Source organism: Tenrec ecaudatus, chromosome 8 (genome assembly GCF_050624435.1).
Source record: "Tenrec ecaudatus isolate mTenEca1 chromosome 8, mTenEca1.hap1, whole genome shotgun sequence".
Taxonomy (NCBI): domain Eukaryota; kingdom Metazoa; phylum Chordata; class Mammalia; order Afrosoricida; family Tenrecidae; genus Tenrec; species Tenrec ecaudatus.
The window spans coordinates 140386465-140413789 of NC_134537.1; the positions used below are offsets into that span (position 1 = coordinate 140386465).

General features: G+C 52.6%; 1 protein-coding gene across 1 annotated transcript; it reads right to left on the reverse strand.

Annotated features, from left to right (window-relative positions):
- Window positions 1-747: 747 nt before the first annotated feature.
- On the reverse strand, window positions 748-25222 carry ACTG2 (actin gamma 2, smooth muscle). The gene is made up of 9 exons (XM_075556935.1): window positions 25079-25222; window positions 15533-15694; window positions 14495-14623; window positions 9164-9274; window positions 8685-8769; window positions 5860-6021; window positions 4823-5014; window positions 2906-3087; window positions 748-958 (listed from the first exon to the last, which is right to left on the reverse strand). The coding sequence occupies exons 2-9, from the start codon at window positions 15656-15658 to the stop codon at window positions 815-817; spliced, it is 1131 nt and encodes a 376-aa protein (XP_075413050.1). The 5' UTR covers window positions 15659-15694; window positions 25079-25222; the 3' UTR covers window positions 748-814.
- Window positions 25223-27325: the final 2103 nt, after the last annotated feature.

Below are 27325 nucleotides of genomic sequence, written 5' to 3' on the forward strand. Positions count from 1 at the left end.
GAATCACCTTTGTGGGGTCCGTAGGCCTATGGGATCGATGTGTAGGTCTATGGGATCTATGTGTGGGTCTATGGGATCTATGTGTGGGTCTATTGGATCCATGTGAAGGTCTATGGGATCTATGTGTGGGTCTATTGGATCCATGTGTAGGTCTATGGGATCTTGCCCAGCTAGATGCTAAGGATTCAGAAAGTACATACATGTAGGATTACATCGAATTGACCAAGGGCAGGGTGGGAAGGAAATAGATACAGAGAGAGGGGAAGAGAGAAAATGTTTTCCCCAAGCATACATTCCCTGTTTTGATTCCTTAGGGGAAGAAAGGAATTGGTCCTCAATGCCAAAGGACCCAGGAGCACTCGGACTCGCTAAGACCTTTCCTTGCCTAAGTTCAAGTCAGACTCTGTTTGAACCAGTCCTGTGTTGTATCCTGTAAGCTGTCTGTAATCTCTGCCTTTTTACACTATGCAGTGCGCTCATGCTGCCCTTGAGCATGAGACCCTACATGGCTGGAAGCCCCTGTTTCTGAAACCACCGAGAGTCATCGGCCTTCATCCCTACTCGTGTTCAAGGGCAAGGAGGCAGGGTTGTACAGTGCCAGGAGCTGGAGGGTTTGAGTGTTACTCCTAGTTCTGTGATCCTGAGCAAGTCTTTTACTTCTGTGAGCCTCCATCCTCCTCATGTGAGAAGCCCCTCAGGTTGTGTGTGGCGCATAGCCCAGAGAAAGAAGAGCCGGGTACAGGGTGGTCAGGCTGACAGGTTTTAATGTCTCACGATCTGGAACCGAGCAGTCTCGTGAGAATCGGCTCGGACTTTAGAAGCATTTCCTGTGGACAATGGAAGGCCCTGCCTCATCATACTCGGGCTTGCTGATCCACATCTGCTGGAAGGTGGAGAGAGAAGCCAGGATGGAGCCCCCAATCCAGACAGAGTACTTCCGTTCCGGGGGAGCAATAATCTGCAAAGACCAAATGTGGTGTATCATGATCAGTCCCTGAAGGAATTAGGGGAGGGGCTCTCGATGTCATCCCACCACCCTTCCCTGGGTGGCTGCCCTGAGAAAGGACGGCTTCCAGAGTCTGAAGCAAACAGAAGAATCATTGTGGTAGACCAGATGGCTCACAGTCTTCACCGGACTCTCCCACCTCTGCCAGGGCCTTCTGTAGACGGAGCGTGCTGCTTCAGCCTGCGACTTGGGGCTGGACTATGTTATACTCTAGCTGATGGGATGTTAGCAGACAAGAACCAACCAAGGGCTTGCCATAGGCTTGTGTAGTTGGGCATGCACTCTCGGGCCTCTGCGGCCTTTCATGGGAAGAACTGCTGGCTAGCCCTTCATCCGGGGCCCCATCATAAGACACAGGACCCTGACCTGAGCTGGCTGGACTGGTGGCTTGGAAAAGAGCTGCCTAGGCCAGTCTGGCCTACCAGCTGACCTGCTGTTGTGTGAGGAATCGATGCTTCTGAATGTGGACACTCAGCTCCATCATCCCTCCACACACATCCCGGGGTGTTGTACATGTACACAGGCTGCTCTGCCACTGTTTCGTACCACGTCTCCTCCTTGGAGCGGGCTTTCCTCTACGCTCCTTTAGGTTGCCCTAGCATCGATCGTGTCTGCTAGTTAGACCCGGACCTCCCAGAAGGCCACCACATCTTACTGAACTCAGAGCAGTGGCTGGTGAACCGATCGTGGTGATGGGCTTTGCATCGAATCCGAGTTTGTTACCAGTGCAGGTAATGGGGGTGCCTGTGATCTGTTGAATCAGCATTTGGGGGAAGCTTCGTGTGGCATCCTGACGGTCCCAGTAAAAAGATCGACCCCAGGCCAGGCCTGATGCTGGCGGGCCTCAGTCAGTGGGGTCACTGCAGGGGCTCCTGGGTTCAAGGAGCCCCTGGTTCTTCCTGCCCTTTGGCGGCCTGCCCTTCCACCATCTGCCAGGCAGGGGAAGGCCCCGGAGAGCCTTTCCTTCTGAAGAAGGTCCTAGAATATTCACGTAGAGAAGACACCCCCTCACATCCGGTCAGAGACCAATGTATGGTGAGCCTGTGTGTGTAACTTTCGCCCCCTTTGCTACTTCTGCTTATACTTCTTCTAAGCCTGCTAGAAGCAACGTTCCTAGACACCTCAAAGGTCTGGAGCAGCGGTTCTCAACCTTCCTCATGCCCTGACCCTTTCATATAGTTCCTCGTGTGGTGGTGACCCCCCCAGCCATAAGATTATTTTCATTGCTATTTCATCACTGTCATTTTGCTACTGTTATGAATCGGGCGACCCCTGTGAAAGAAGGGTCGTTCGACCCCCAAAGGGGTCGCAGCCCAAAGGTCGAGACCCGCTGGTCTAGAGGATTGTGTGATGAGTAGGCTTGGGCGAGAAGGGTGACTTCTGCCAAGCTTGCGAAGCAAGGGACCCCGGAGAGAGGGCACGGAGAGGACTACGGCCAAGCAGGCGCAGGGGCCAGGTGTCGCCAGCAACCAAGGACTCCAGAGATGTCCCTGGAGACGTCCAATAGCAGGTGGCCTTACAGCACACGGTCCTCATTGGACTGCTCCCTTTTCCTCAAGTTCTTTTTAAAGTTTAAAGATGATAGTGTTGCTTCCTCCTTCTCCTTTCTTCCCTTCGTCTTCTGTCTTCCTGCTTTTTTCTCTTCCGCCTTTCAATTTTCCTTCATCCCCAATTCCCCTAGCCCCTCCTTAGATGGCATCCACATACTTGGGCTTGAGAACCTATGCTAACCATATGCCTATAGCCCATCATGTGTTAGAAACGGAGAGCCCCCAGATGGGCTCTGACCCTGACCAGGAGACCACCACGCCTCTGGGCCTGTGGCCGCCTGCTCGGGAGCATTTCCCAAGAAGGAAGACCTTCGGACAGAGGACAGGATAGAATGAGGGCGAGACCCACCTTGATTTTCATGGTGCTGGGGGCCAGGGCTGTGATCTCCTTTTGCATCCTGTCAGCAATGCCGGGGTACATGGTGGTGCCCCCCGAGAGGACATTGTTGGCGTATAAATCCTTACGGATGTCGATGTCACACTTCATGATGGAATTGTAGGTTGTCTCATGAATTCCGGCAGACTCCATACCTGGTGAAGATCGCAGTAGCTAGTCAGCACCTCTCGCTCAGGAATGCCCTGCTCCACGGATACTGCCACTGCCCCAGCTCAGGTCTTAAGTGACTTCCCAAGTGGATCAGCTCAGCCCCCTAACTGGCTATTGCCCTGCCTGTTGACACCCTGCTCTGAGTCGTCTTTGACATGAAGTCCACCCTTTGAAGGGTCCCGGAGTGGTGTAACCACTACCATGATCTAATTTTGAAGTATTTCCTGCAGCCCACAAAGAAACGTTATACCTATAGCAGACTCTACTCCTTCCCCGGTCTACCTGCCGCCCCAGCGCCTTTACGTGGCTGAATCTGCGTAGTCTGTGGAAATGGAATCATACACGATGTGGTCTTTTGTGACTGGCTCCTTTCCCTTAGCATGATGCTTTCGGGCTTCATCCACATTTCAGCAATGCCAGCACTTCATTCTTTCCGATTGCACAATAAATCATACCATCGGGGATGGATATGCACCGGACCTCATCTTCGAGATTTGCTCATTGCCTGCAGCTTGACATCCATCTACCTTAGCCTGGCACCAAGGTCTTCCCCAGGGAGATGCCCTGTGTCAACCAGCACATAGTCACCTTCCCTGACACATCCTCTCACTATCATAGCGGATTCTTCTTCAAGTGCAAGCGGACCGTGCCACGCTCTCAGTGGTGCCTAAGACCTCCTATCAACTCACGGGACATCCCAAGGTTGATGTGAATAACTGCATACTCCGTGCGGTTCATCCCCCAGGACGGTTTCCAGTCTCCCCTGGGGGTCAGCTGCTGCCCCTCTGTCCTCTACACAGAGTGCGAGCTCTCAGTCCTTCCTGCTTTTGCGTGTCCCGCACCGTCTGCTGTGCAGGCCACTCCCCACTCTTCCCTCCGTCCATCCCCAGCGACCGCAAAGGATGCTCCTCAAGGCTCTGCCCAAACACGCCCCTTCTCAAAGGGCCTGCTCGGATTTCTTAGGCCTGTACCACTTTGTCCAGGTGGTGGTTTCTCACGGACCACACTGCACGTAGACTTTTACTGACAGCTCTGTCTCTTCCTGGACACTGTCCAAGAAAGAAAGTAGTTCTCCTTGTAATACACATGATCTTCTTACTTCCTTCACCCGGGTTACAACTCTTATCTGGCACATACTGTCCTTCTTCCCATCTTGACTAGGAAGTAACTGAAGTCTGAAGAAAGCAACATGCCCCAGGGTTTGGAGAGGACGAATCAGGATTTAGCACCAAGCATTGCCCCCAAACCACAATCCAGCCTCTGACCTCAATGACAGGTAACCCAAGAAGGGCTCCCATGTGTTCTGTGCCTTCACCTCGTCCTGAGTCTCATCGTTTTGGCCCTACCCTGCTTTTCCTTTCTCTTTGATTTTCCCACCCTTACATGAGCCCTGGTGTAGTGGTTATGTGTTGGGCTACAATTCGCATGGTCGGCAGTTCGAACCCACCAGCAGCTCCATGGGAGAAACACTGGGCTTTCTACTCCCCCAAACAGAGTCTGGGAAACCCACAGGGGGCCACTATGAGTCAGCATTGACTTGATGGCAGTGAGGTTTTTTTGGACCTTAGATTTTGTTTACTTGTATTATCTGTGTATTTTAGCCCCTCCCTGGGAACATGTGAGGTACGTGTAAACAATAGACAGAGCGCCTGGGACCCCTGCTTTTCCTCTCTCTATGATAACCCTTACCCCTCTGCCCGCTCGCTGGGCAGCACTAACCGATGAAGGACGGCTGGAAGAGGGTCTCAGGGCAGCGGAAACGCTCATTGCCAATGGTGATGACTTGCCCGTCTGGCAGCTCGTAGCTCTTCTCCAGGGAGGACGATGAGGCTGCTGTGGCCATCTCGTTCTCAAAATCCAGGGCCACATAGCACAGCTTCTCCTTGATGTCTCGGACAATTTCTCGCTCAGCTGTAAGGGGTAGAAGTGATAAGAGGTGTCTACTCAGTCCTGGTGGCTTGGTTGCCTTCTTTCATCTACTTTGCATTTACTCTTAGGGTAAGGCTAGATGTGCCCCTCACTCAGCACTGGGGTCTCTCCATTCCTGTATCTGAAGTGGAGGAGCCCTGGTGGCTTAGTGTGTTACGCTTTGGGCTGCTAACCACAAGATCGGCTGTTCAAAACCACCAGCCACTCTGCAAGAGAAAGATGAGGCTTTTCTACTTCTCTAGAGAGTTACAGTCTTGGAAACCCACAGGGGCAATGAGGTGTCCTATGAGGTCTCTCTGAGCCAGCATTGACTCGAGGACAGGGGGTTTGGATCTCTAAAGTGGAGGTTCCAAATCTGGTGTCCGAGGCAAGACTTTGTCTAAACGTCTCCCCTTTATTCTCATCATTCAGCTCTGGCAAAACTCTGGGCCTTCCAGTGTAGACACGTGCCTGCTCGTTGTACTCACAGGAGATGTAGAAGTATTCCCCCGCCCGTTTCCCCCCCCCCACTCTCCCCCCCAACACTCTGATCTTGGTGTGACCGTGGACAGAGGCACCAGGCCCCTGGGGCAGGAAGGCCTCCTCTGAAAGGATACCCAGAGGAGGTCCTAGCCGAGAGCTGCTTAACTGACCCCGGCCTTGTCCCCTGCTCAGGCTGTCTTGGTCTGAAGACTTCCTCTCTTCACAAGGTCCTTTCCAGAGGCCCAGCCCAGCTCACGGCTTCCCCGACTACCCTAGGAGGGCCACCGACTGCCGAGAGCATCTGATTGTAGGTCAAATTTGGCTCTGAGCTCAAACCAGAATAAGAAAAGCGGTCGATACGATACCTGTGGTCACAAAGGAGTAGCCTCTCTCTGTGAGGATCTTCATGAGGTAGTCCGTGAGGTCACGGCCAGCAAGGTCAAGACGCATGATGGCATGGGGCAGGGCATAGCCTTCGTAGATGGGCACATTGTGGGTGACGCCATCCCCTGAGTCTAGGACGATGCCTGAAGGCAGAGGGGATCGAACTTTAAAAGGTCCGTTCCTGTCGCTCATCTGTCTCTTTCTGGAGCCCATTATGAAAGGAACTTTGACGGTCATATTCTTTTAGCAGCTAAGAAAATTCACCCCCCATGAGGGTCACCGTCATGATTTATGGCTCCTGTCTCCCTAATTAGACGGTGGGCTTCGGGGTGTCCCTCGATTCACTTGCACAGGATGCGCACTCATCGATCTGCCTTCACGCTACACCACGCATTCTTTGCGTGACACTGGACAGTCTGCACCTCCTTTAGGCACCAAACGGACACAAATGTCCGTACAACTAAAACGTTAGCGCTGGAAGGGACGAAAATCCCCAGAGGTGTTGAGACATTCCTTCCAACGAAACTTTTAGTCAATCACAAAAGGAAATAAACCTTCTCAGCATGCTAAGAAATCTCTCCATCCCACAGTTGATAAAATCAAAATGAATGGGGGCGGGGGCACTATACCATCATCATTACCTGCTATTATCCTGGACATTCCAGTTCCTGGGACTGACTTAATGTGACCCTTCGAGCTCTAAGCTCGGTAACTCCCACCAGATGACCAGGTAGGGCTATGCAAATGTGTAGCCCTTGTTGCCCACCAAGGGGATCGGATAATGTAAACCAGGGACAGGCACCCTTGTGTGGGTGGGACCATGCAAATAAGGTGTATAGAATGCTAACAAGGGGATTGACCTGTTTTGCCATCCTAGTAGGCTTTGAAATGAGCCACCCCAGAGGTCAAAGGGGAATCTCACTACCACCAAGAATGAAGAGCAAGTCATGGAATGCTCCCTTTGGACCTGAGCTCCCTGAGCTGAACTTTTTAGATCCAGAAGACGGAGCTGTGATGCCAGAGCCAGTAAGAATGGTGGCAAAGAAACCGTGGCAGCAGAGGCAGCAGAAACCAAGAGGAGCCCGAGGAGCAAGAGAGCAGAGTGTTTTCAGGTTGAGGCTTCCTAGCGGGACAGGGTGCCTTTGGGCCCTTTGTTTGCAGAGCTGAAAATCCTGCTATGTTTGTCTGAATGGCAGGCCTGGTGGAGAGGGTGGGGCCTTGGGCACAGCTGAGGAGAGGCTGCGTGGATCAAAGAATTGTATCTTGAATGCTCCTGATCTTGACTTGTAACAGGCTGCTTTCCCAATCAACCCTGTAACAATCCCGAGTCTTGTATATGAGTCTCTGTGTGGTCCCTGAATGAAGGGCTGACCCGGCAGAGAAGTAAGAATGTGCTGTGGGAAGGACAGCTGGTGCCAGAGTTGTGAACAAGGAGGGAGGGTGGAGGCATGTCTGCCCCCACCTCATAGGATTCCAAGAGGGGATCCATGTGGAGCAGGGCTCCTCCCACCTGTGTCTTGGAGGAGGTCTGATGCCTCCACCCGTCCCTCTGACACAAGCCGATGTAATAAGGCAGAAAGTAGGAAAAGGGAGAAATTACTATACAAAGGAAACAGTGGGGTCAATAGCTTCGGGTGGTGTGGCTCTACACCTCGAAGCCGCAAGAGCATCAATTAAGAAACCATTAACGCTCAGTAATGATTCCCTAAGGGCCAGATGCAGAAGAAATGTACGGGAACCAGCCACTGACACCTGTCCAAAGGTCTCGATCCTGGCGGATTTTGTAATAAGCAATAAAAATGGGAGATTGCCTCAAGCCCAGCAACGGAGAAATGATAGACTACATCAGATTATGGAGTCATCATCCAATGACTACCGTGAGACCTGAAATCATCAGAAGTGACCAACATCAGATCAGGCGTCCACAGGGCAGGGCCCAGCACTGTGCATGTCATGCATTGCTTCCTTACTGCCCGTTTCACCTGCAGTGACATTCACACCACCTGTCCCCTGCTAAATTGCCAGCTCCCACACAGCAGAAGCTGCCTTGTCTTTGTATGCCCCATGGCCAGGTGCGGGTTGGGTGCATGGACGCGAGTGAAGTATTTGGGGGACTCCACTGAAGGAAGCGTCATTTGAATGACATTTATGGAAGCTGCCAAATCCCTTTCAAACCCAGCTTGTTGCGAATCCTCCGAATGCCTGCATACCCTCCTGGACTAGGGTCGCCTACTTGCCCATCCTCCCAGACTCCGCCACGGTGGCTGCGTGAAACAGACCCGTGTCAGTGCATGTGGAATGAGTACATAGGCTCCTGGAAGGACTCCTGCGAGGGGGAGGGGGGTGGTGGTGGGGTCAGCTGCGGTCAAGTTGGCCCCCAACCCATGGCAGCCCCATCTGCACCATGGAATGGAAAGCGGCCCGGTCCTGCTCCTTCCCCATGATGCCACTGTGGTCCATAGTCGATCGCCAGGCCTTTCTTTGTAGTCTGTCTTAGTCTGGAAGCGCCCCCTGAAACCTGCTCAGCCTCCATAGCGACCTACGATCCTCCAGGAATAGATGGGCGGTGGCTGCACATGAGGGGATGGCCCCTGAGAACCCCCACAGAGGAATGAGGTTCTTCTAGTTAGGGCTTGTTTGTGTTAATACTTCCTAGCGACACTGCTAGACGCACATCTGCATGCCACATGGCCTCTGCCATCTGTGAACCCCGAACAAGACTGTCCTTGGACTCGCCCCTCTGCGGCGAGTCGGCTCTTCCCTACGTCCCCGGTGTCTGCCCAGGAGCGGGCGCAGGGCTGCTCACCGGTGGTGCGGCCAGAGGCATAGAGGGAGAGCACAGCTTGGATGGCAACATACATGGCGGGGACATTGAAGGTTTCGAACATGATCTGAAAAGGACAACGTGGAACAAAGGATGAGCTGTCAAATATCACAACCCTTCTCGAGCTACACAGTTAATTGTTTGCGGTTTAACTAAGGACTCCCCGCCCTCGCCCTCACCCCCACCCCCACCCCCACAGCTTTGTTGGCATATCATTCACCTATCATACAATTCAAAAGTTCGGTCACACTGAGAAGAGTTGTGGAATCATCACCACCATCAGTTTGAGAAAGATTATTTCTTACTTCTCCTTTATCCCAGCCCCTCCCTCCACGGGACCCAGTGCGGACTACATTCTACGTGCACAGGAGGTTCCCAGGAAGGCCCTAAATGGGAGGCAGGACCTGGCCCAGCCTTCGTACGGCTGCTCCTGCCAGTACTTACGGCCGGCAGGTTCTCACCTGTGTCATCTTCTCCCTGTTGGCCTTGGGATTTAGGGGCGCCTCGGTGAGCAGGGTGGGGTGCTCCTCAGGTGCCACCCGAAGCTCATTGTAGAAGGAGTGGTGCCAGATCTGAGTGAGAAAGAGGGCAGATGAGCCCCGCAGACTGCCAAGGGGCTGGGGAGTCTGGTTGATCAGCCCGTGCTACAGGAGTGTGGCCAGAAGGGGCGGGCCCTGTCAGTCTGGGGTTTCTCACTGAGATTAGAGGCCAGGCTCAGACCCGGGAGCAGCACATTGTGTGTGCTGGTGATGCCCATTTGACTGCTTTTCTCCATGTGTCCTTGCTCTGTGCCCCGGGGCTCAGGCCCTCGGCCTCACTCAGCACTGCGTTTGGTAGATGAAAGAAAAGCCAGCAAGAAGCTAGAGGGTGGGAGGAGAAGAGGGTGGGGTAGGGTGTTTCCCCTGGCAATGGTCTTGGCTCTCTGGGCTCAGCTCCTCTTGGGCGTGAGGATTACAGCTCTCCCTGACCCCCAGCTCCTTCCCACGGTTGGTACCAACCACTTGGGCACCTCAACAACCCGTTCTGGCGGCCTTAACCCTGCTCAGCCCCGTTCACACCCCTCTGAGAAGCCCTTCCTTCAATTAGCTTCAAAGACCCAATGGATGCAAATCGAGCAGGTGTGCGTGAGCTCGGCATTCCCTGTTTATTACTGACCTGGCTGGTGCTGTCCGCAGGGTGCCTTGTTTGAGATTGTCTCAAACACCCACCACCACCACCTCTCTGCCACTCCGCCCCATCTGACTCCTAGCCACCCTTTGGACAGCACCCTTGTTTGGGTGGGGCTGCCCGGTTCTGAGCGCTTTAGCACTTTTTACAGCACCCCTGACCTCAACCTACTCAACGCCAGTAGCTTCTCTTCAGATGTGACAACCCCAAATAGCTCCAGACACTGTCCTCGGTGGGACAAAACTGCCCTGCTTGAGGTCCAGTGCCTTCAAGAAAGTTTCTTTTTCCCACAGAGTTCCCAGGTGGTGCACACTGTTAACACCCCAGCTGCTAAGCCCAGTGTGGGAGATCTGAGTCCACCCAGAGGTACCCTGGGAACAAGGGCTGGGGAGCTCCTTCTGAAATCCAGCGTCTGAAAATCCCATAGAGCACAGTTCTGCTCTGGCAACTCCGGGGGTGGCCGAGAGTCACATGACTCCCCAGCAACTATGTGTCTTTCGGTGCTTTGGTTTTCCCCTGGTGTTTGTTTGTTTTTCTCCCCACTACACCCAGTTCTCTTTGCATCAGCTTTATTTCAGAGGGATTCAGCAAAGAGTGGCAGGGACACAGGGCTCCCCTTTCCTCCGAGGTCGTGACAGTCATTGGATTCCTTTGTGCCCACAAATCTGCGTACCCAGGCTTTGTCCTAGGATGGTAGCAAGGGTGGGAAGGGCAGAGATGAGTCTTGGTTCCAAAGCCCAGAGGAGAGGAAAGCAGGCAAAAACAACATGCAAAGACAGCAACCACAGCTTTATGGAAGGCAGAGGCGGGGACAGTCCATCCTGGAGGGAGGGGCCGAGAGGGGGCCTTGAGTGATCTGTGACAGTGGTTCTCCCCTGCCCTGTCAAGACAAGGGGTGGTCTCCGGGCCTGAGCCGGAGCAGCAAGACACAGGCAGACATCCCAGACTGCGACTGTGCCCCAGGAGACGGGAAGGAGGCCACCTAGTCTTCAAGATGCTACACTGCTAGTGTTATTTCTTAACGTGAGTCACAGGTGCCTGGCATTGAAGTCACCTGGGGAGCTGCCGCAGGTGCAGGTCTTGGCTGTATCCCAGCACCACGGGGTCTGAATGAAATGATGGGGTATCAGGCACAAGCGTCTGCATTTCATTTCATTTCTTTCTTTCTTTAAAATGAATTGGGAAATCCCCCCCATGCTGCTACCATCTAATAACAACCAGCTAACATTTTGGCTTTCTTCCCCCCTTAATCCTCTTTGTATTCTTGCATGTTTATATAATGATCTTTCTATGTTCAAATTTGTTTCTGGCCACTTCTCAGTGAATATAACATAACTTCCCTTGTATTGGAAAGATTTCTTTTTAATCCATTGAGCAAATGCTTCTATCATCAGATAGGTAATCACAGGGTATCTTACAATTTTTTTTATATCGATACTCTTGTGTTAGACATCTTACCTTTCCCCCACACGCCCCAATTTAGGAGATTTCCAAAATAAAATAATCCCAGAAGTGGAATTACTGGGCTTGGGGGGGGACGTGGCAGTTAGAAAGTATTTTTATCACCAATAAAGAGACCAACAGATTTGCCTGTTGTCCCAGCCCCTTGTCTGCACTCACAGCTTCATTCTTAAATTAGAAAAAGAAAAAAAAAATTTTAAAGATGCCTAATTGTTTGAATTTTAAAATTTGTCTCAAATGCAGTGAAGTCTTCTCACATTTGCAATTTTTATAAATTCAATTAGGTAAATTTTATGTTCTGGTCCTTGGCTATTTCTCTGGGGAGCACTATATTTTTAATGACTCGTTTGCACTAGTTAATATTTACAGGGTTGTGGCTACTTCGGCCCATTCAACTGCACCCCAGACAAGTTCTTCTGGGACAAACTCGTCACCGGGAGCTTGGCCTGTTTTGTTTTCATTTATAGTAATCCTCCACTGCACCTATTTTGGATTTTTTTTAAAGCACTTTCCTTTGAAAGTTGGTTTTATTTTTGACATACTCAAACAAAACAACAACATAAACCTGCTGCCACTGAGTCAGTTCTGACTCACAGTCACCCCACAGGACAGAGTAGAACTGCCCCAGCGAGTTTTCCAGACGGGACCTCTCTCTACGGGAGTGGAAAGCCTCTCTCTCTCCCGAGGAGCGGCTGGTGTTTCAAACGGCTAACCTGGCAGTGAACAGCCCAAAGCGTAATCCACTATGTCGCCAGGGCTCGTTTTGACAAACCAGAAGTTTTGATTTTTATGAAATCAAATGATCATTCTTTTTCTAACTAACTTCTTTCATCAGAAACGTGATACAGCCTCATATTTAAATTTTTGTACAAGAAGATGCCTCCTCCCCCAAAGAGCTGATCGGCTTTCCCCGAAAAAAGTCACCGACTGATCATTTTTGTCCTTAGGGTGTTGGAAAATCTCCTGTATTCTGGATTTCCTATCTGCCTCTGTGCCGTTACCAACTGATTTGCGCTTGCAAACCTTGGTCATAATCCAGGAGAGCCGTGGTGGCATGGTTCGTTAAGCACTGGGCTGCTAGCCTGAGACCGACCAGCCATGCCCCAGAGAAAGATGAAGCTGCCCCCCACCCCCCGAGGTTTCCAGCTTCGGGAACCCTGCCGAGCAGTCGACGCTGTCCTAGAGGGTTTGTTATACTCTGATGTTTGGACATAGACCCTCTCCCTTCATAATTTTAAAATGCATTTTAAACATGCTTTAGGATGATTTTGCCTAATTAAAAATTGTGAGATTTTTGTGTGACTGGCCGTGGGTATACCCATTAATGTGGGAGCATGAATGCTTGCGCTGTATCCAGTCTTTAGGGTTTCCTTTAAGGATTTCCCAGAACCCCTGGTGATGTGGTCAGTTACTCATCCGCCTGTGGTCTCAAGGTCAGCAGATTGAAACCACCAACCATTCCATGGGAGGAAAATGAGCCTTTCTATTCCTGTAAAGATTTACCGGCTCAGAACTCCCAGGGGCAGTTCTGCCCTGTCCAAGATGGTCACTATGCCTCTGAATTGACTCGATGGTGGTGTTTTAAAGATTTCACACTTAAATAAACAAATAAATAAATAAATAAAATTTTAAGACATTTTAGATAAAGATAAAAAAGATTTCACACAGTATTACCCCGTGAGCAAAATATTTTGTCTCTGATGTGTTTTTTAATTAGATAATACTCTATATGTATGTATGTATGTATGTATGTGTATATCTATCTTAATAACATGTTATTTTGTGAACGTTAAGTACATGTCTGCTCCACGCCTTGGGCTGAGGCTAAGCATGTACCTAGTTTGAGCTTCACAGCCACCGAAGGAAGAAACCCTTTCACGGACAGGAGCACTGTTTAGAGAGTCTGATGAACGGGCCCACATTTGAAGGCACCAAGTGGCAGTGGGGGTGTTTGTAGCCAGGTTTCTCTGCTGCCGACTGCAAGGCCTGGGCTCCACTCAGCCTTGCTAGGCGATGGGAATGCTCTTGCATCGCACAGGGTGGACTTACACCAGGGACTGGATCAAGGATCCGGAGAGCACTCATGCACGACAGATCGCATATCTACCGTCTCTATGTCGCTCCATAAACCCACTCTTTAAAGTTTCAGGTCACCGACATTGCAGAAACAAGAGCTCTCAGACAGCTCTCAGCTAAGTTTCTGAAAAGAACGAGGTAAACCCCCCTTCACTTTCTTCGGGGGGGAAAAGTTCTAGAAACTTCTTTATATTTTTACTTGGAGTTTTCAGTAGATAGTCATCATCATGATACAGCACCAAGGCCCTGGTCTTGGTAGGGGAAGTCAGAGAGAGAAAAGGCTCAGTCACTTCTCCCATGGTAGCACTGGGATTCTGAGGACACTCCCTGCCCGACCCTGCAGGCTGGAACAAGAGGGCAGGCTGCTGGAAAGGAAGAAACTAGGCATCAGGCAGGGCCAGAAGGGCAAACAAATCTGTCTTGGAAGAAGCCCAGCCAGAAGGCTCCTTAGAAGCCAGGATGGTGAGACTTTGTCTCTTGTACTGTGGGCCTGTTGTCAGGAGAGAATTGTCACCTGGATGGGGGCTGTGAAACAGAGGAAGACCGCCAAGGAGATGGACTGACCCCGTGGCCGCAGCAATGGGCTCAACCATAACAGCCATGTGAGGATGGCGCGGACCAGGCGACATCTGGTTCTGTTGTGCACAAGGTCTCGATGGGTCGTGGGAAGGGCGCCAGGGCATCTAATGACAGGCCCTCTCCCCTAACACAATGGGGAGAGTGAGAGGCTATCTAGTGTTGATTAGCGAAGAGCTGCTGAAGAAGTAATTGACAGACCTGGTCTGTTTTAAGAAAGATAAGCTTGGCAGAGAATGGAGAATTAATTGGGTGGCCGAGGGCAGGACGTGGGGATACCCGCCAGGAAGCCAGCACGTCAGTCCCAGGGGGACAGGCTGGCCGCCTGTGAGAGAGAGTCCTAGGACTCAGGAGACCTTCCAGAGGCAGAGCTGACAGGGCACAGGGGACCTATGGGATAGGAGGCTCATGGTGCTATAAGATCACGAAAATAAGCACATTAAGGTTGTACAAAAAGCATGAGATAGAAAAATAAAATAAAACCAGCACATTCCAGGGGAGTCCACTGATACCTTCTCCATGTCGTCCCAGTTGGTGATGATGCCGTGCTCGATGGGGTACTTGAGAGTCAGGATCCCACGCTTGCTCTGCGCCTCATCCCCCACGTAGCTGTCTTTCTGGCCCATTCCCACCATGACACCCTGCAGCGCGCGGGAGGAGAGGGGGAAGAGTCGGGAGGGTTGACCACGAAGGGCCACGGGGGTGGGGTGGGGGTCTCTGAAGAAGGATGAGGATATGAAGGGAAGCCCTCTTCTCCCGGCGGTAAAGATGGGGCCACTACTGCGAGCACGGGGGCGACACGGACAGGAGGCAGAGGATGGTCCCCGGGGCTCTCCTCTAGACAGCCTGTGTCAGCCCTCTCCTACACCCCCTCCCCCCATCTCTGCTCACGCGGCTTCCCCACCGACTGTGAGGCTCCTTGTCCTCAATTATTCCTTGTCTGTCCTGGGCCCTCTGTTCAGATTCAATCTCCCTCCTCTCCGCTCCCCTCATGATTTCGATTTCCTCCGTGTCAGCCCAGAATTTCAAGCTAGGGCGTTAGCTGGGCGATGGCTTCGCAGAGCGTTAATATCGCAAAACCAAGGGGCTGAATTGCATACCTTAAATATACAGTTATATATTCATATTATATAATGTTGTATATAAATGTTATACATACATATTACAATAAAATTAAACATACATTTTAATATATTAAATACACACCATGAAAACAATTATGTAATTAAATATATTAATATATATACATAGAATAATTAGATCTATATATACAATAAAATAATGTACTACTCTCTATCTCTCTATCTATCAACTCCTAAAACAAGCCTGGCATCATACCCATACTGTGTGTCTGGAGGATACTGTTTCAGGCCTTGGACATCCCATTTTGAAGGGTCCTGCCCTAATAGTCATTCAGAAAAGGGAGCTCTCAACCCGGCCCCGAGTGCACACGTGTGCACACGCATGTGCATGCACTGCTCAGCACAATCTGAAAGATGCAGCGTGTACTCAGCGTGGACTTGAAGTCTTGGATCCGGAAGAACACCCACCTGGTGGCGAGGGCGGCCCACGATGGAGGGAAAAACAGCCCGGGGAGCATCATCTCCGGCAAAGCCTGCCTTGCACAGGCCGGAGCCATTGTCGCACACAAGTGCTGTGGTCTCCTCTTCACACATGTCGGGCGAGGATGAGCGAACTGGGGGCTGGAGCACCTTAGGGCCAGGAGAGAGGAGCGCAAAGTCAGCTGTTTGCCAAATTCCTCTTGGGAGAGAATCCTCTTGGCTTCCAGGCTCTGGCTTCCCTGCAGCCAGGGTCGGTTCCAGAGGGCCAGGTGTGAACCTGGTCGCCAAGTCCATGTAAGATCCCCGTCCTGCCTCTCAAAGACCTGAAAGGGCCTCAAAGCTTTAATCCAATAGAGGAAATGTCTAAGAGATGTGAAGGCGAGGAAAGGGGGTGGGAAAACATGTGCAAGCTTCATCACAAAGGCTTCATCCTGACAATACATAGAAAATGCCTAGGATGAAGGGGTCAGAGCAGAGACCCAAGCCCATCGGTAGACAATGGGATCCCCTCACAGAGGGGTCCCAGGGAAGGGATGAGTCCATCAGGGTGCAGTAAAGCACCGATGAAACACAATATTCCTCTGGTTCCCTGAGGTTTCCTTACTCCCCACAATCATGCCCCAGTCCTGCCTTTCACTGCGGGCTAGACAGGAGCATGTGCACAGGTACAGAGAAGAGATAAGAGCTCAAAACACATGGAATCCAGGAACGGGTATGGGAATAGGGATACCAGAAGGGTAGAGGGAAGTTGGGGTGAAGAGGGGAGGAAGGGGAAACCGGTCACAATGATCAACAGACACATAATCACACCACCACCCCCTTCCATGGGGAAGAACAATAGAAACCATGGGGGAAAGGAGACAGCAGTTGGTGTAAGATGTGAAAATAATATTAATTTATAATCTATCAAGGGGCCACCAGGGTGGTGGGGGAGGGGGAAAAAAGGAGCTGATCCCAAGGGCTCACTAGAAAGTAACTGTCTAGAAAAGAACGATGGCAACACATGTACAAATATGCCTGAGACAATTGATGTATGGATTGTATAAGAGTTGTGAAAGCCCCCAATGAAATGATCTTTTAATTAAAAAAAAAGAATGCCTAAATCAATAACAAAGACTCAAATAGCCTCAAACAAACAAACAAAGACTATGGATCATTGACAAGCAGGGACACACACATGCCCCACAGGTGTATGGAAATGTGCTCCACCTCCCTGGCTATCAGGTAAGTGCAAATTAAGCCAGACCTCCACCCATCTCAGTATTAGGATTCAAATTTTAGAATGGGTGTTAGCGGAGTGAAAACTGGAGGAGCAACAAAACACACACGTTCCAATGGCGAATCATGGAATGTTGTATCTACTACAGTTCAGAGACGTGCAAGGCAGATCGATAGGGATTCGTGTGAGTATGTTTCTAAAGGGTGCCGATGAGGAGGGAAACAGGTGAATTCCAGAAAAGATTGTGTGGTACAGACCTGTTCAGGTGAGTACTTTTTAAAGTACATAGCCGGACTAGGCAGTTCCCCTCCACCCCCCATAGTTTCCTGTTTGTGGCTAGAAACAAGAAGCACAGCTCTGAAGGGGCCCGCACCAAAGGTGTCATATGATGGCCCATGGGGATGGGGATGGGGAAGGGAGGGACCACAATGTTTTCATTTTCTCAAGGAGACTGTAAGCCTGAGCACTTAGGGAACTAAAAAGAGATTCAAATCACAACAGCGTGTGATTTAAGAGGACAAGGACGGAGCAGCTGGCGGTGCAAGGTGTAACCCCGAAAATGAGCATGCCGAAGGGGACCGCAGCCAGGGAGGAGAAGGGAATGGAGGTTCTTCAGGATGGGACCTCACCGCCCACAACCATGCCAGATGGAAAACACGGAGAATTCCCTCTTGGATACTGACATCTGAATTGGGGCAGAAGAAAGTCAGGAAGACATTCATTCCCCCAACATCTACTGCAGGGTACGTGATAAGCCAAACACCTGACAGGTCTGGGCGCAAGGTGAAGCAGCAGCAGCAGCACCTGGGGAGAGGGTGAAGAGCGACTTCCTGCCTGCGAGGCTGGCTGGGATGGAAAGACCAGGCAGGAGGGGTTGCTTAGCCTGACCGGCAGCATCCAGGGCAAGGAGAGGTGGGAGGAGCGGAAAGAGAAGGTGGCAAAGAGGTGAATGGCCACTCAGAGTGGACGGCCACAGAGGAGGAGAGAGGAGCTGCAGAAACCATGCGCTGGGCTCCTAAGGCCCACCTGGCTGCAAGGAGACAGGGCCACGGCCCGTGAACAACAGGAAGGCCAGGGCAGAGACTGGGTATAAAAGGAAGCCCTCTCAGGATGCCCACTAGCGGAGAGACCTTTAGAGATACCTCAAACTCAGCTTTGCTTGGGTTTGGCAGGTCCTCGTAGCCGCCCCCACAGCCCTTTATCACAGCGCACAAGACCAGCAGGCTGGTGTCCCTACCTGCGTCTGTCTCTAAGCTCACTTCTCTTGCCCCCCCCCCCTCTCTCTCTCTCTCTCTCTCTCTCTCTCTCTCTCTCTCTCTCTCTCTCTCAACTGGGGGCTCTTACAGCTGTTACCACTATCCATACATTCATCCACTCTATCAAGCACATCTGTACATGTGCTGACATCATCTTTTCTAAAGCATTTGCTTTCTAGTTGAGCCATTGGTATCAGCTCCTCATTTTCCCCCTTCCTCCCCCTTAACCCTTGATAACTTATACATTTTGTTTCCATGTCTTACACGGCCCGCTGTCTCCCTCCACCCACCTTCCCGTTGTCCTGGCATCTCTCGTCTCTCTTGCTCTGTCCTCTCTGTGGTCTGTGCGGTGTCAGCTCCTCTTCCTTCTTCACGTTTCAGACACAGGGCCTGCCACGCCCCTCATCTCACCTGCTCGCCAAGCTAACTCCAATAGCGCCCTAGGTCTCGGCTCCAGTACAGCATCTTCCTGAATCTTCGCTGACCTTCCCCATCACCCTCAGTGTCCCCTGCCAGAACAACACTCACCTCCACTTTTTAAGGCTTGTCTAGAGTCGTGAAAAGAGCCCTGGTTGGGTAGAGGATGACCAGTGGGGCTGCTACCCACGAGGTCATCAGTTCAAATCCACCAGCTGCTCCATGGGGAGGAAGATGAGGCTTTCTATTCCGGTGAAGATTTACAGTCTCGGAACCTGCAGGGGTGGTTCTACCTGGTTCTATAGGTTGCTATGAATCAGAATGGACTTGGTGGCAGTGCGGGGGTGAAGAACCCCCTGAAGGCAAGCGCCAGGCCACACACTGCTCTCCAGCGTGCCCAACCCAATCCCTGGGGGCAGACGTGCACGATCAAAGCAAATGAGTGAACAAATGAGGATGACGTTCAGACTGTAAAGCAGTGAATGGGAATCAAGGTCTGAGAGGGGTTGGAGACAGAAGACACACACACCCATTTAGGGGGGAATCATTGATACAGCTGTTAAAGGTTCACCAAGAACGAAGTCCCTTCCTTCCCCCCAGGAATCCAGAGACCCAGGGGAAGGTGAAGACAGGTGTCCACCTTCAGCACAGCCTCTGTCAGGGCCTCCCTCCATGTCCCCATCGATACAGCCATGGAGGCCGAGCAATACTACACTCAGGCATAGTTCCATTTTCCTGAGCTGCTGTAACCGAGGTGTCAATTAGGGGACCCAAGTCAGCCTGGAGGTAGCGACACACCTCGGAGTCCCACCTGTAGGCGACCTTTTTTTAAGGACTTGAATGAAAACATAGGGCACCGCACATCCAGTGTCCACAGACAGCGCTCCCCCATGGCTGAGCCTGCGCCCCCTGGCCGGGCCGTGGCAGGCTTGGCTGGCAGCGACCTGGCAGTGGCTCCCCTGCTGGTGCCAGCACCACCCTCGCGCTTGGGGGAAGCTGTCAGACTTCTCCATGTTTGGTGCCTTCCTTCTGCGTCTCTGGCTCTCTAGAGCTGTTGGCAGCGACCGCTGGGAAACAAAACGGTCTGTGTGCTCTTCTCGCCCCGAGACACGCCGCCCAGGCTCTCCCACACCAGCGCTTGGCCTCAGCGAGATTTATAGCTCCATCCAGCCTCTAGCTTGGCGTCTGAGTAGATAGATGCTCACTCGACGCTGGATGAGAATCCCACCACCGGAGTGGCTCCCTCCCAGACACGGTCTGCTCTGCGCTGGGGCCCCCAGAATCCTGAGGTCTCTGATTGAGACCACAGTGAGGCGTCCTACCTGAGGAATCAACAACCTACAGAGCTCCGTGGCCCGGAGGCCAAGCGGCACCCCAGCGGGGCTGTCTGCTCTCAGCGCCCCTCCCTCTGTGTGTGAGTTATAGCTCAAGCCCAGCTAGTTTTCAATGAACCCCTTTGTCTGCCCCCCCCCCAGCTCCCCACACACAGAAAGCAAGCAAGCGGTGGACTTTGTTTCCCAAGCAGAGCGGCAGCTGAGACAAGCCACAAAGGGGCTGGCAGCTGTCAGAGGGCCCCTTCAGCAGGCAGCCTGTCAGGTGGTGTAGAATCTGCTCCCTGCAGGCCCAGGGGAGGAGGGAGGGAGGTGACAGGAGGCAGGGATGCCTGGGAAGAAGGATTTTACCAGGGTGACATTCGAAACCCTCCTCAGCTGCTTTCTGGTCATTTGTGGCTAGACTGGAGCTTGTCAGCTGGACCAGAGCCAAGGTCACTGTGGTTTCCTGGGGTCCCTGGTGCTGGCGCTTCCAGCACGCACTACATCTGGGCTTCATGGAGGATTTCACGGAGTCAGAAAGGCGGCTTTGATTTCTTTCTCCCAGAGTGGCCCCAAACCAGAGGCAGGAGAGCAGGGGGACCTCCCTCCCCACACCCCACACTCTGCAGGAGACCAGGCCACTCCAGAGAGAGCCCCCCCTCCGCACGCCTCCCTTGGCCCAGCGTGTTCTCAGGCGCTCCGCGTCCTCAGTCATAAAACAGGAATGATACGATCCATCTCCAGGGAATGATGGATCAGATGAGGTCATGAACAGGAAGGTGTTTTGTAAATTGAACATCCCAGTCAGCAAAAGAAGGCCCGCTTTTTGGATGGTCAGAGAGAGCTAAGAGTAGCCTTTGCATTTTTAAATAGCTGGGGTGGGGAGGGGGATGATATGAAATTCACATTTCAGTGTTCATCAATAAAGTTTTATTGGAACATAGCCACCCCCCTTCATTTCCCTGTGGTCTGTAGCTTCCCTGGGGGCCCTGCAGCCTTCAGTGCATAGTGTCAGCCGATACTGAAGGGAAGGCTCCAGGCTGGTCTTTAGCGTTCCCTGGAGGTGCCTCAGAAGAAAGGCCTGGTGACCTTCTTTAGGGAAGTTCATCACGGAAAACTCAATGGAGTCAAGTTCTACTCCGACACACTTGAAATGTCTGGGACCTGGAAGCGACCCCGCGGCCACTGGTTTACTGGTTGGTGCCTGCTTGAGCTACAAGATCACAGTTGAGTAGCTGTCTAAACTAGTTGGCCTGCAAAGCCTAGAGTCCCGACTCTGGCCCAGGAGCCTGGGTGGCGAGTGGTTACAGGTGGAGCTGCGGGAAGCCACCTTGGGAGAGAGGGGAGGCTGTCTACTCCTGTAGCAGTGCACAGTCCTAGACACAAACCCGCAGGGCAGGTCCACCCTGCCTGAAAGGGCTGCGATGTGTCAGAATCAACTTGATGGCAGGGAGTTGAGTTTAGCTTCGTTTTTGCATCCTTTATAGACAACTTTGCTGATGCTGGGGGACCACCCCCACTCCACTCTCTGCCACCGAGTCGGGCACAATGGCCCCCCTCGGGAGTTCCCAAGATGGTCATCCTGACGGGAGCTCCCTCAGAGCATCTGGTGGCTTTGAACTGCTGACCTTGGGCTTAGCAGCCCAACGTGCAGCCACGAGTCCACCGGAACTACACCAATAATAACTCCAACTTCTCTAACGCTCCTCGTCAACACGTGCTCCCCAGATCCCAAGCCCACGGCCATCGAGTCGATCATGATGCCTCACGACTCTAGTTGGGGTTTCTGAAGCGGTAACGTTTGATGAGAGCAGCTGGTGGTGGATTCGAACCACCGACCCTGCGGTCAGCAGTCTAACACTTACTCGCCAGCACCAGCAGGGCTCCCTCCTATTGAATCAAAGGGTCCACTTCATACATCATTGAGGACGAAAGGTTGAGGGTATGCCAGTCCCCAAGACAAAAACACAAACTCACTGCCATCGTGTCAGGGATAACTCCTAGCCACCCTTGAGGACGGACAGGACTGCCCCTGTGAGTTTCTGAGATGGAAACTCTTTCTGGGAGCAGAAAGACTGGTCTGTCCCCTGTGGAGCGGCTGGTGGTTTCAAACTGCTGACCTTGTGGCCCCATGCGTAGCCATTCTGCCACTAGGCTTCCGATGCTGGTTCCCAAGGATGTTTTTGTTTCCAAGGACATGTTTAGCCCTAAAAGGAAGCTCCCTGAGATTGTGAGATATCATTCACACAATAGTTGGCAAGGTATCTCTGGGGGAGGAGGGGAGCTTCCAAGGATGAGTATGCAGCTGCCTATCTGTCTGCAAAGGAGTTCTGGCGGCCCAGTGCAATAAGCGTTGGGCTGATAAACTGCAAGGTCAGTGGTTCAAATCCACCAGCTGTTTCAGGGGAGAAGGACGAGGCTCTCAGCGCCTGTGCAGAGTGACAGTCTCAGGAGCCCTTGGAGCAGTCCTCCTCTGTCCCTTAGGGTCGTTGGGAGTCAGCATCAACTCAAAGGCAGTGACTTTGCTTGCTGATTGGACTGTTCCCAGCACACACACACATGCCAGGACGCCCATCAACTACGAGTCATTTCACAAAAACACACGGTGGGAAACGAATGGAATGCAATGTGAGAGCATCTTTCTTCGGCTGATAGGCAGTGATGAACATGAGAAGACTTCCAGGCGTCATGGTTGTGATCCTCGGGAACCTGCCAGGGGTGACTGTTCTTTGGGCCCCTTCACTGACAGTGGCTCATTCAGTCCCTCAACTCAGGCCAGAGCCACGCTAGCCAAGTGCCCACGGGGCACTGGCCTCTACTCTCCCTGGTTCTGGCCCTTTAGAAAATGGCCCCACCTCTGCCACCCACTCTGGGGTGATGCCCTCCCTCCTCCCTTGCCCATCGCAGCTCATCAGAAACCCAAACAAACCCAGCAGTCGCCTTGGGTGACAGGGTAGAACTGTGTCCCATGGGTTTCCTGTGGCTGATTTCCACAAGTCAATAGCCAGGCCATTCTTCCAAGACACCTGGGTAGAGTCGAACCTCCAACCTTGCAGATAAGAACCAAGTGCTAATCATTTATCTATCCTGGATTGCTAACCTATCACCAGGCTTCTTTATTCTAACTGCCACCACCGCCACCAGCTCAGGACCTCTGTCTGAGGCTCTGTGAGGTTCCTGTCCACGCCCCTCACAGCTGACAGGGCAGTCCTTTCAAAGGGGGTATCACCTGTGCCACCCTCTGGGTGGACAAATTTGTCCAATCCTTTAGTTTAAGGTATAAAGCTCTTTTAATCTGGCCCTACCCATCCCCAGACCTCCCAGATCTCTCTCTGCTTCCTGACTCGCCCTCTCACTTCAGTGGAATCGAACCACTTGAATGGCCCCCAGGGAGCATGCCTCTCTGCCTGGACAACCCTCCTTCAAGGACCCAGGTCCTGTTCTTCCTCCATGACACCTTCCCTGAGACTCTTCCCTGGGTTCTATCCTTTCCTCCATTTATTGGCTTCCGGTTCTCCTGTGTCTCTCCCGCTGATGGTGGGACCTCTTCATGCTCCCCGAGGAGCCTGGCCCATAGCAAACAAACTGACCCAAGCCACTGCCACGGGGTCCTGACCAGTGACCTCACCAGGTGGAGTAGCACTGCCCCACGAAGTTGTCTGGACGGCAATCTTTACAGAAGCAGATCCATCGCCAGGCCTTTCTTCCGTGGACCCACTGGGTGGGTTCCAGCACCAGACTTGAAGTGAGTTGCTGAGAGCCAGCCGTTTAACCCGGACACAGATGGCCTACAACCCACCCCTGCAGACATCGAGTTGGTTCCTAACTCCCGACGGACCTCTGGGACCGAACAGCACCACCTCCGATCAACATGTCCAAGGCTGTAAGTCTTTACACCCTTCTGTGCTGGTGGGTTCAAACGCTCAACCTTTCTGTGCACAGCCCCGTACATATCCACAGCACCCACCACCGGGGCTCCTTGGCATTCTGCAGCCCCCACCCATGCTGGTTCTGCCTTTTTTTCTGCCCAAGTGCTACCTTCAAATGCCCCCAGTCCACAGGCAGAACACCAAGACAAGCGCGAGAGACTCCCTGTGCAAAATGTGGTCCTGAACCTGCCGCCTCAGCCACACCTGGGAGCTGTTAGGGAACGCCAAGGACCAGACCCCACGCCGACCCACCGAGTCAGAATCTGGGGTGGGTGGAGGGTGGAGGACAAGCTGTGTGTTCACACGCCCGCCTCCTAGGTGATTGTTAAGAGTTTAAGAGCTAAAACAAACAAACAAAAAAAAGAGTTTAAGAGCTAAGCCAGAGCTGGACAGCACTAAGCTGTGGGCATGGGGTGGCTGGGCAGGCTGCCTCTGAGTCTTGCCCCCCTCCTCCAGCCTGCCTCCACCGGGTGTGTGTGTGTGTGTGTGTGTGTGTGTGTGTGTGTTGGGGCGTGATGACATGTGGGGGGGGCTTTCTGAGCTGAGTGTGGATCTTTGCATGAGTTTCTTCATGTTGCCAGACCTCGTCAATGCCATCAGAGGAGGGGGGATTGGGGTCCATGGGAGGGCTCTCCCCTTTCAAGTGAAAGACCTAGGTCCAATTCTTGGCCCATGCACTCATTGGGGGGTGGGGGGGCCGCCACACCCAGCTCTCAGAGGAGGCCTGTGTGTTGCTTTGACGCTGAACCTAGGACCCTCCGGGCCGTCAGGCTAGAAAAACCTTGGTGTCTAATTCTGAAAATCAACCAATGAAACCTACGTCTCTGGGCTGAAACGAGCATGTGGATGGTGCGTGACCATTGTGTTTCTTTACGACCACATCAAGGAGCAGCAGCGAGCAGCGGGTTACTTTCAGTCTGAAAACTTCCTGATGCCACAGGACACTTGTCCCCCCGCCCCCCCCATCCCCCCACTCAGCCCTGATCCCCACCCCACCCCACATGACCAAGAGTCTCAGAGAGTGAGGCCCCTCCACCTCAGCCAAACCCGACTGTGCCTGGGAGTTGAAGCCAAGTCAGCTGCCACAGCACCGCGGGGCATCGCCTGACCACCAGGCCCACGGTGGGCTTTCAGTCCAAGACCCTGAGAAGAAGTTGCTTGTCCACAAAGCGTCTGCTCTCTACTCAAAACCATCTCCCACTGTGACCCCCAGGAACAGACACCAGTAGATTCAGGGCCGAGATGACACTGGCCCAGGTCTCCTCCGTCCCAGCTCCACCCCGGCCTCCCCAGGCTTCCCCTGCCCAGGGTGCTGGAGCATCACAGAATCCAAGCCAATCTGGAGCACAGCGTGCCCCAATAGGCCAGGCAGCCCCAGAAGGGCAAGGAATAGTACTCACCACAGGAGGGAGAGACCCTTCTCCAGGAGGCTGAGGGCTGGTGTGTCCCTGGCATAAATACCAGAGCAATATAAAACCCCAGAGGCGGATCTTCTTCAAACAGAGTCCCTAAAAAGGCCAGCTGACGGTGTGTTAGCAATATTACCATATAAGGTGGTTTTTTCAATAAACCGGCCTTGGGGGTGGGGCAGGGGGAGTAGAGTGGATTATCATCTGGGAAATGTATGCAAAAGGACTGAGGGGTAACAGCCCCGCCGGCTGCTCCTTTCTGCTGCACTTGCATAAACAAAGCTCACACCAGGCCTTATAAGCTGCCCGAGCGCGGCAGAGGCAGCTCCGCTCCCCGAGTATGAACCATACCAAGAATGGCAGTGGGTCTCCTCCCTCCACGCCTCCCCCTTGTGCCCGGGACACCTAGGCAGAGTTGCCAAAGTGGGCACAATTGTGTCTTGTCTGGTGCGGCCCGGCTAAAGGAGACACCTCCCAGCCTGGGAATGAATCCCCTGTGCCCTCCTGACTGGCTGCCCCCTGGTACCTGGGGATCCCCCCAAGGCACCTGAAGCCTCCTTGGGGATTTCACTCTCTCCTAACTTTTTTTTTTTTTTGCAGTTTATTTGCACTTTCTCCACATGTCATACAATTCGCTGATTTGATCATGTCAAGAACAGTTGTATAATTGTCAACAGAGTGCATTCTAGAACATCTTCCTTGTAGTTGGCTTTTATGTCATTATTTTTTTCTAATTGTGGCAATACTAGACATGATCCAACATTCTCCAATTCCACAACTTCTGCTTGTGTGATTCAGTTTCACTGGTTACTCTGCGTGTTCTACAGCCTTTCCCAGATTATTCTACCACTATTGGCATAAACTTAATGCCCCTGTGTTAGTCCCAGGAGACTGGAGAAGCAAATTCATAGACACTCATATGGGCAAATGAAAGAGCTTTACATACAAGAGCAATTGAATATTGAGAACACATTCCAGCCCAGTCCAGATCAAGTCCATAAGTCTGATATTAGTTCATATGTCCGATACCAATCTATAAATTCCTCTTCAGACTCATGAAACACATGCAATGACACCGAATGCAGGAAGATCACCCGCCAGTGGGTAGGAAGTCTTGTGAATTCAGTGGGGTTGCAAGCATCTCAGCACTGGCAGGGTCTCCACATGGCTCCTTCAGTCTCTCTCCATGTGGCTTATCAACCGCAAGGTCTCCCAGGGAGTGAGTGAGAGTGTCTCCTATCTCCAGGGAGGAATACAGGAGTTCCCAGAATCCTCAGGAGAGGACCATGCCCACACAGAGGCCTCATTGACTGTGACCTCATGATGGACAGGCTAGACTCCGCCCCTTCACCCTGACTCCTCTCAAATGGATTAACGATTATGTAACTCCCACAGCCCCCTATGGCACAACCCTTTCCCCTTCACCCCTGGGAGCCATTGGTCCAGTTTGGGTCCGCTTTCCTCTTTCTGCACCCGCTCTACCTGCCCCAAAGTATTAGGTGATATAGGCCCACCTCACCTCGCCAGACTCTAGAGCAGCGGTTCTCGACCCGTGGGTCCATGCCCCTTTGGGGGGTCAAATGACCCTTTCACAGGGGTCGCCCAATTCGTAGCAAAATGACAGTGATAAAGTAGCTGAAGTAGCGATGAAATTAATTTTATGGTTGGGGGGTCACCGCCACATGAGGAACTGTATGAAAGGGTGGCGGCAGGAGGAAGGTCGAGAACCGCTGCTGTAGACTGTGGAATGGTAGAAATTCTGCAGAATCGCGTCTGCGGAGTTTCCTACAGAGTTGTGGTTCTCACTCCTCGCCTTTCGCTCCCTGTGATGTCCCTGCTTCCTGCTCCCACGGTGTCAGCTCTCAGCTCCACCGCGTTTGCTTTCCGCCCCATGTAACCAGGGCCTTATGCCCGATCCTCCTCGATCCTAGATCCTGGAGGGCCTAAGGACCCTTTGGCCCACTCACCGATCCCTCTTCTCCGCCAGCACAGCGGTTGCACCTCCTGGGCCCTCTGCCATCCCCGCAGTCCTGCCAGCTCCTTGCCCTCCTTCCTTTTCGCACGACCACCGGCCACCCTTTCCCGGGGCTCTTTGCTCACAAGGGTCTCTCAGCTGTCCACCGCTGGTCCGGCTCGGCCTCGGCCCAGCTTCAGCACCATCAGACGGCAGCACCAGCACCACTGGGGACCTGCTTTTGTGTCTGTTGGCTGGCTGGTGCCTCCTGAGTGGGTCCAACT

Bases quoted from the DNA above. Each gene is read 5' to 3' on its own strand.
- ACTG2 (XM_075556935.1), bottom strand. From the start codon at position 15,658: ATGTGTGAAGAGGAGACCACAGCACTTGTGTGCGACAATGGCTCCGGC. The intron at 14,624-15,532 runs GTGGGTGTTCTT...CGCGCGCTGCAG, and splicing joins TGGGCCGCCCTCGCCACCAG to GGTGTCATGGTGGGAATGGG. The intron at 6,022-8,684 runs GTGAGCAGCCCT...CTCTGCCTTCAG, and splicing joins TGCCTCTGGCCGCACCACCG to GCATCGTCCTAGACTCAGGG.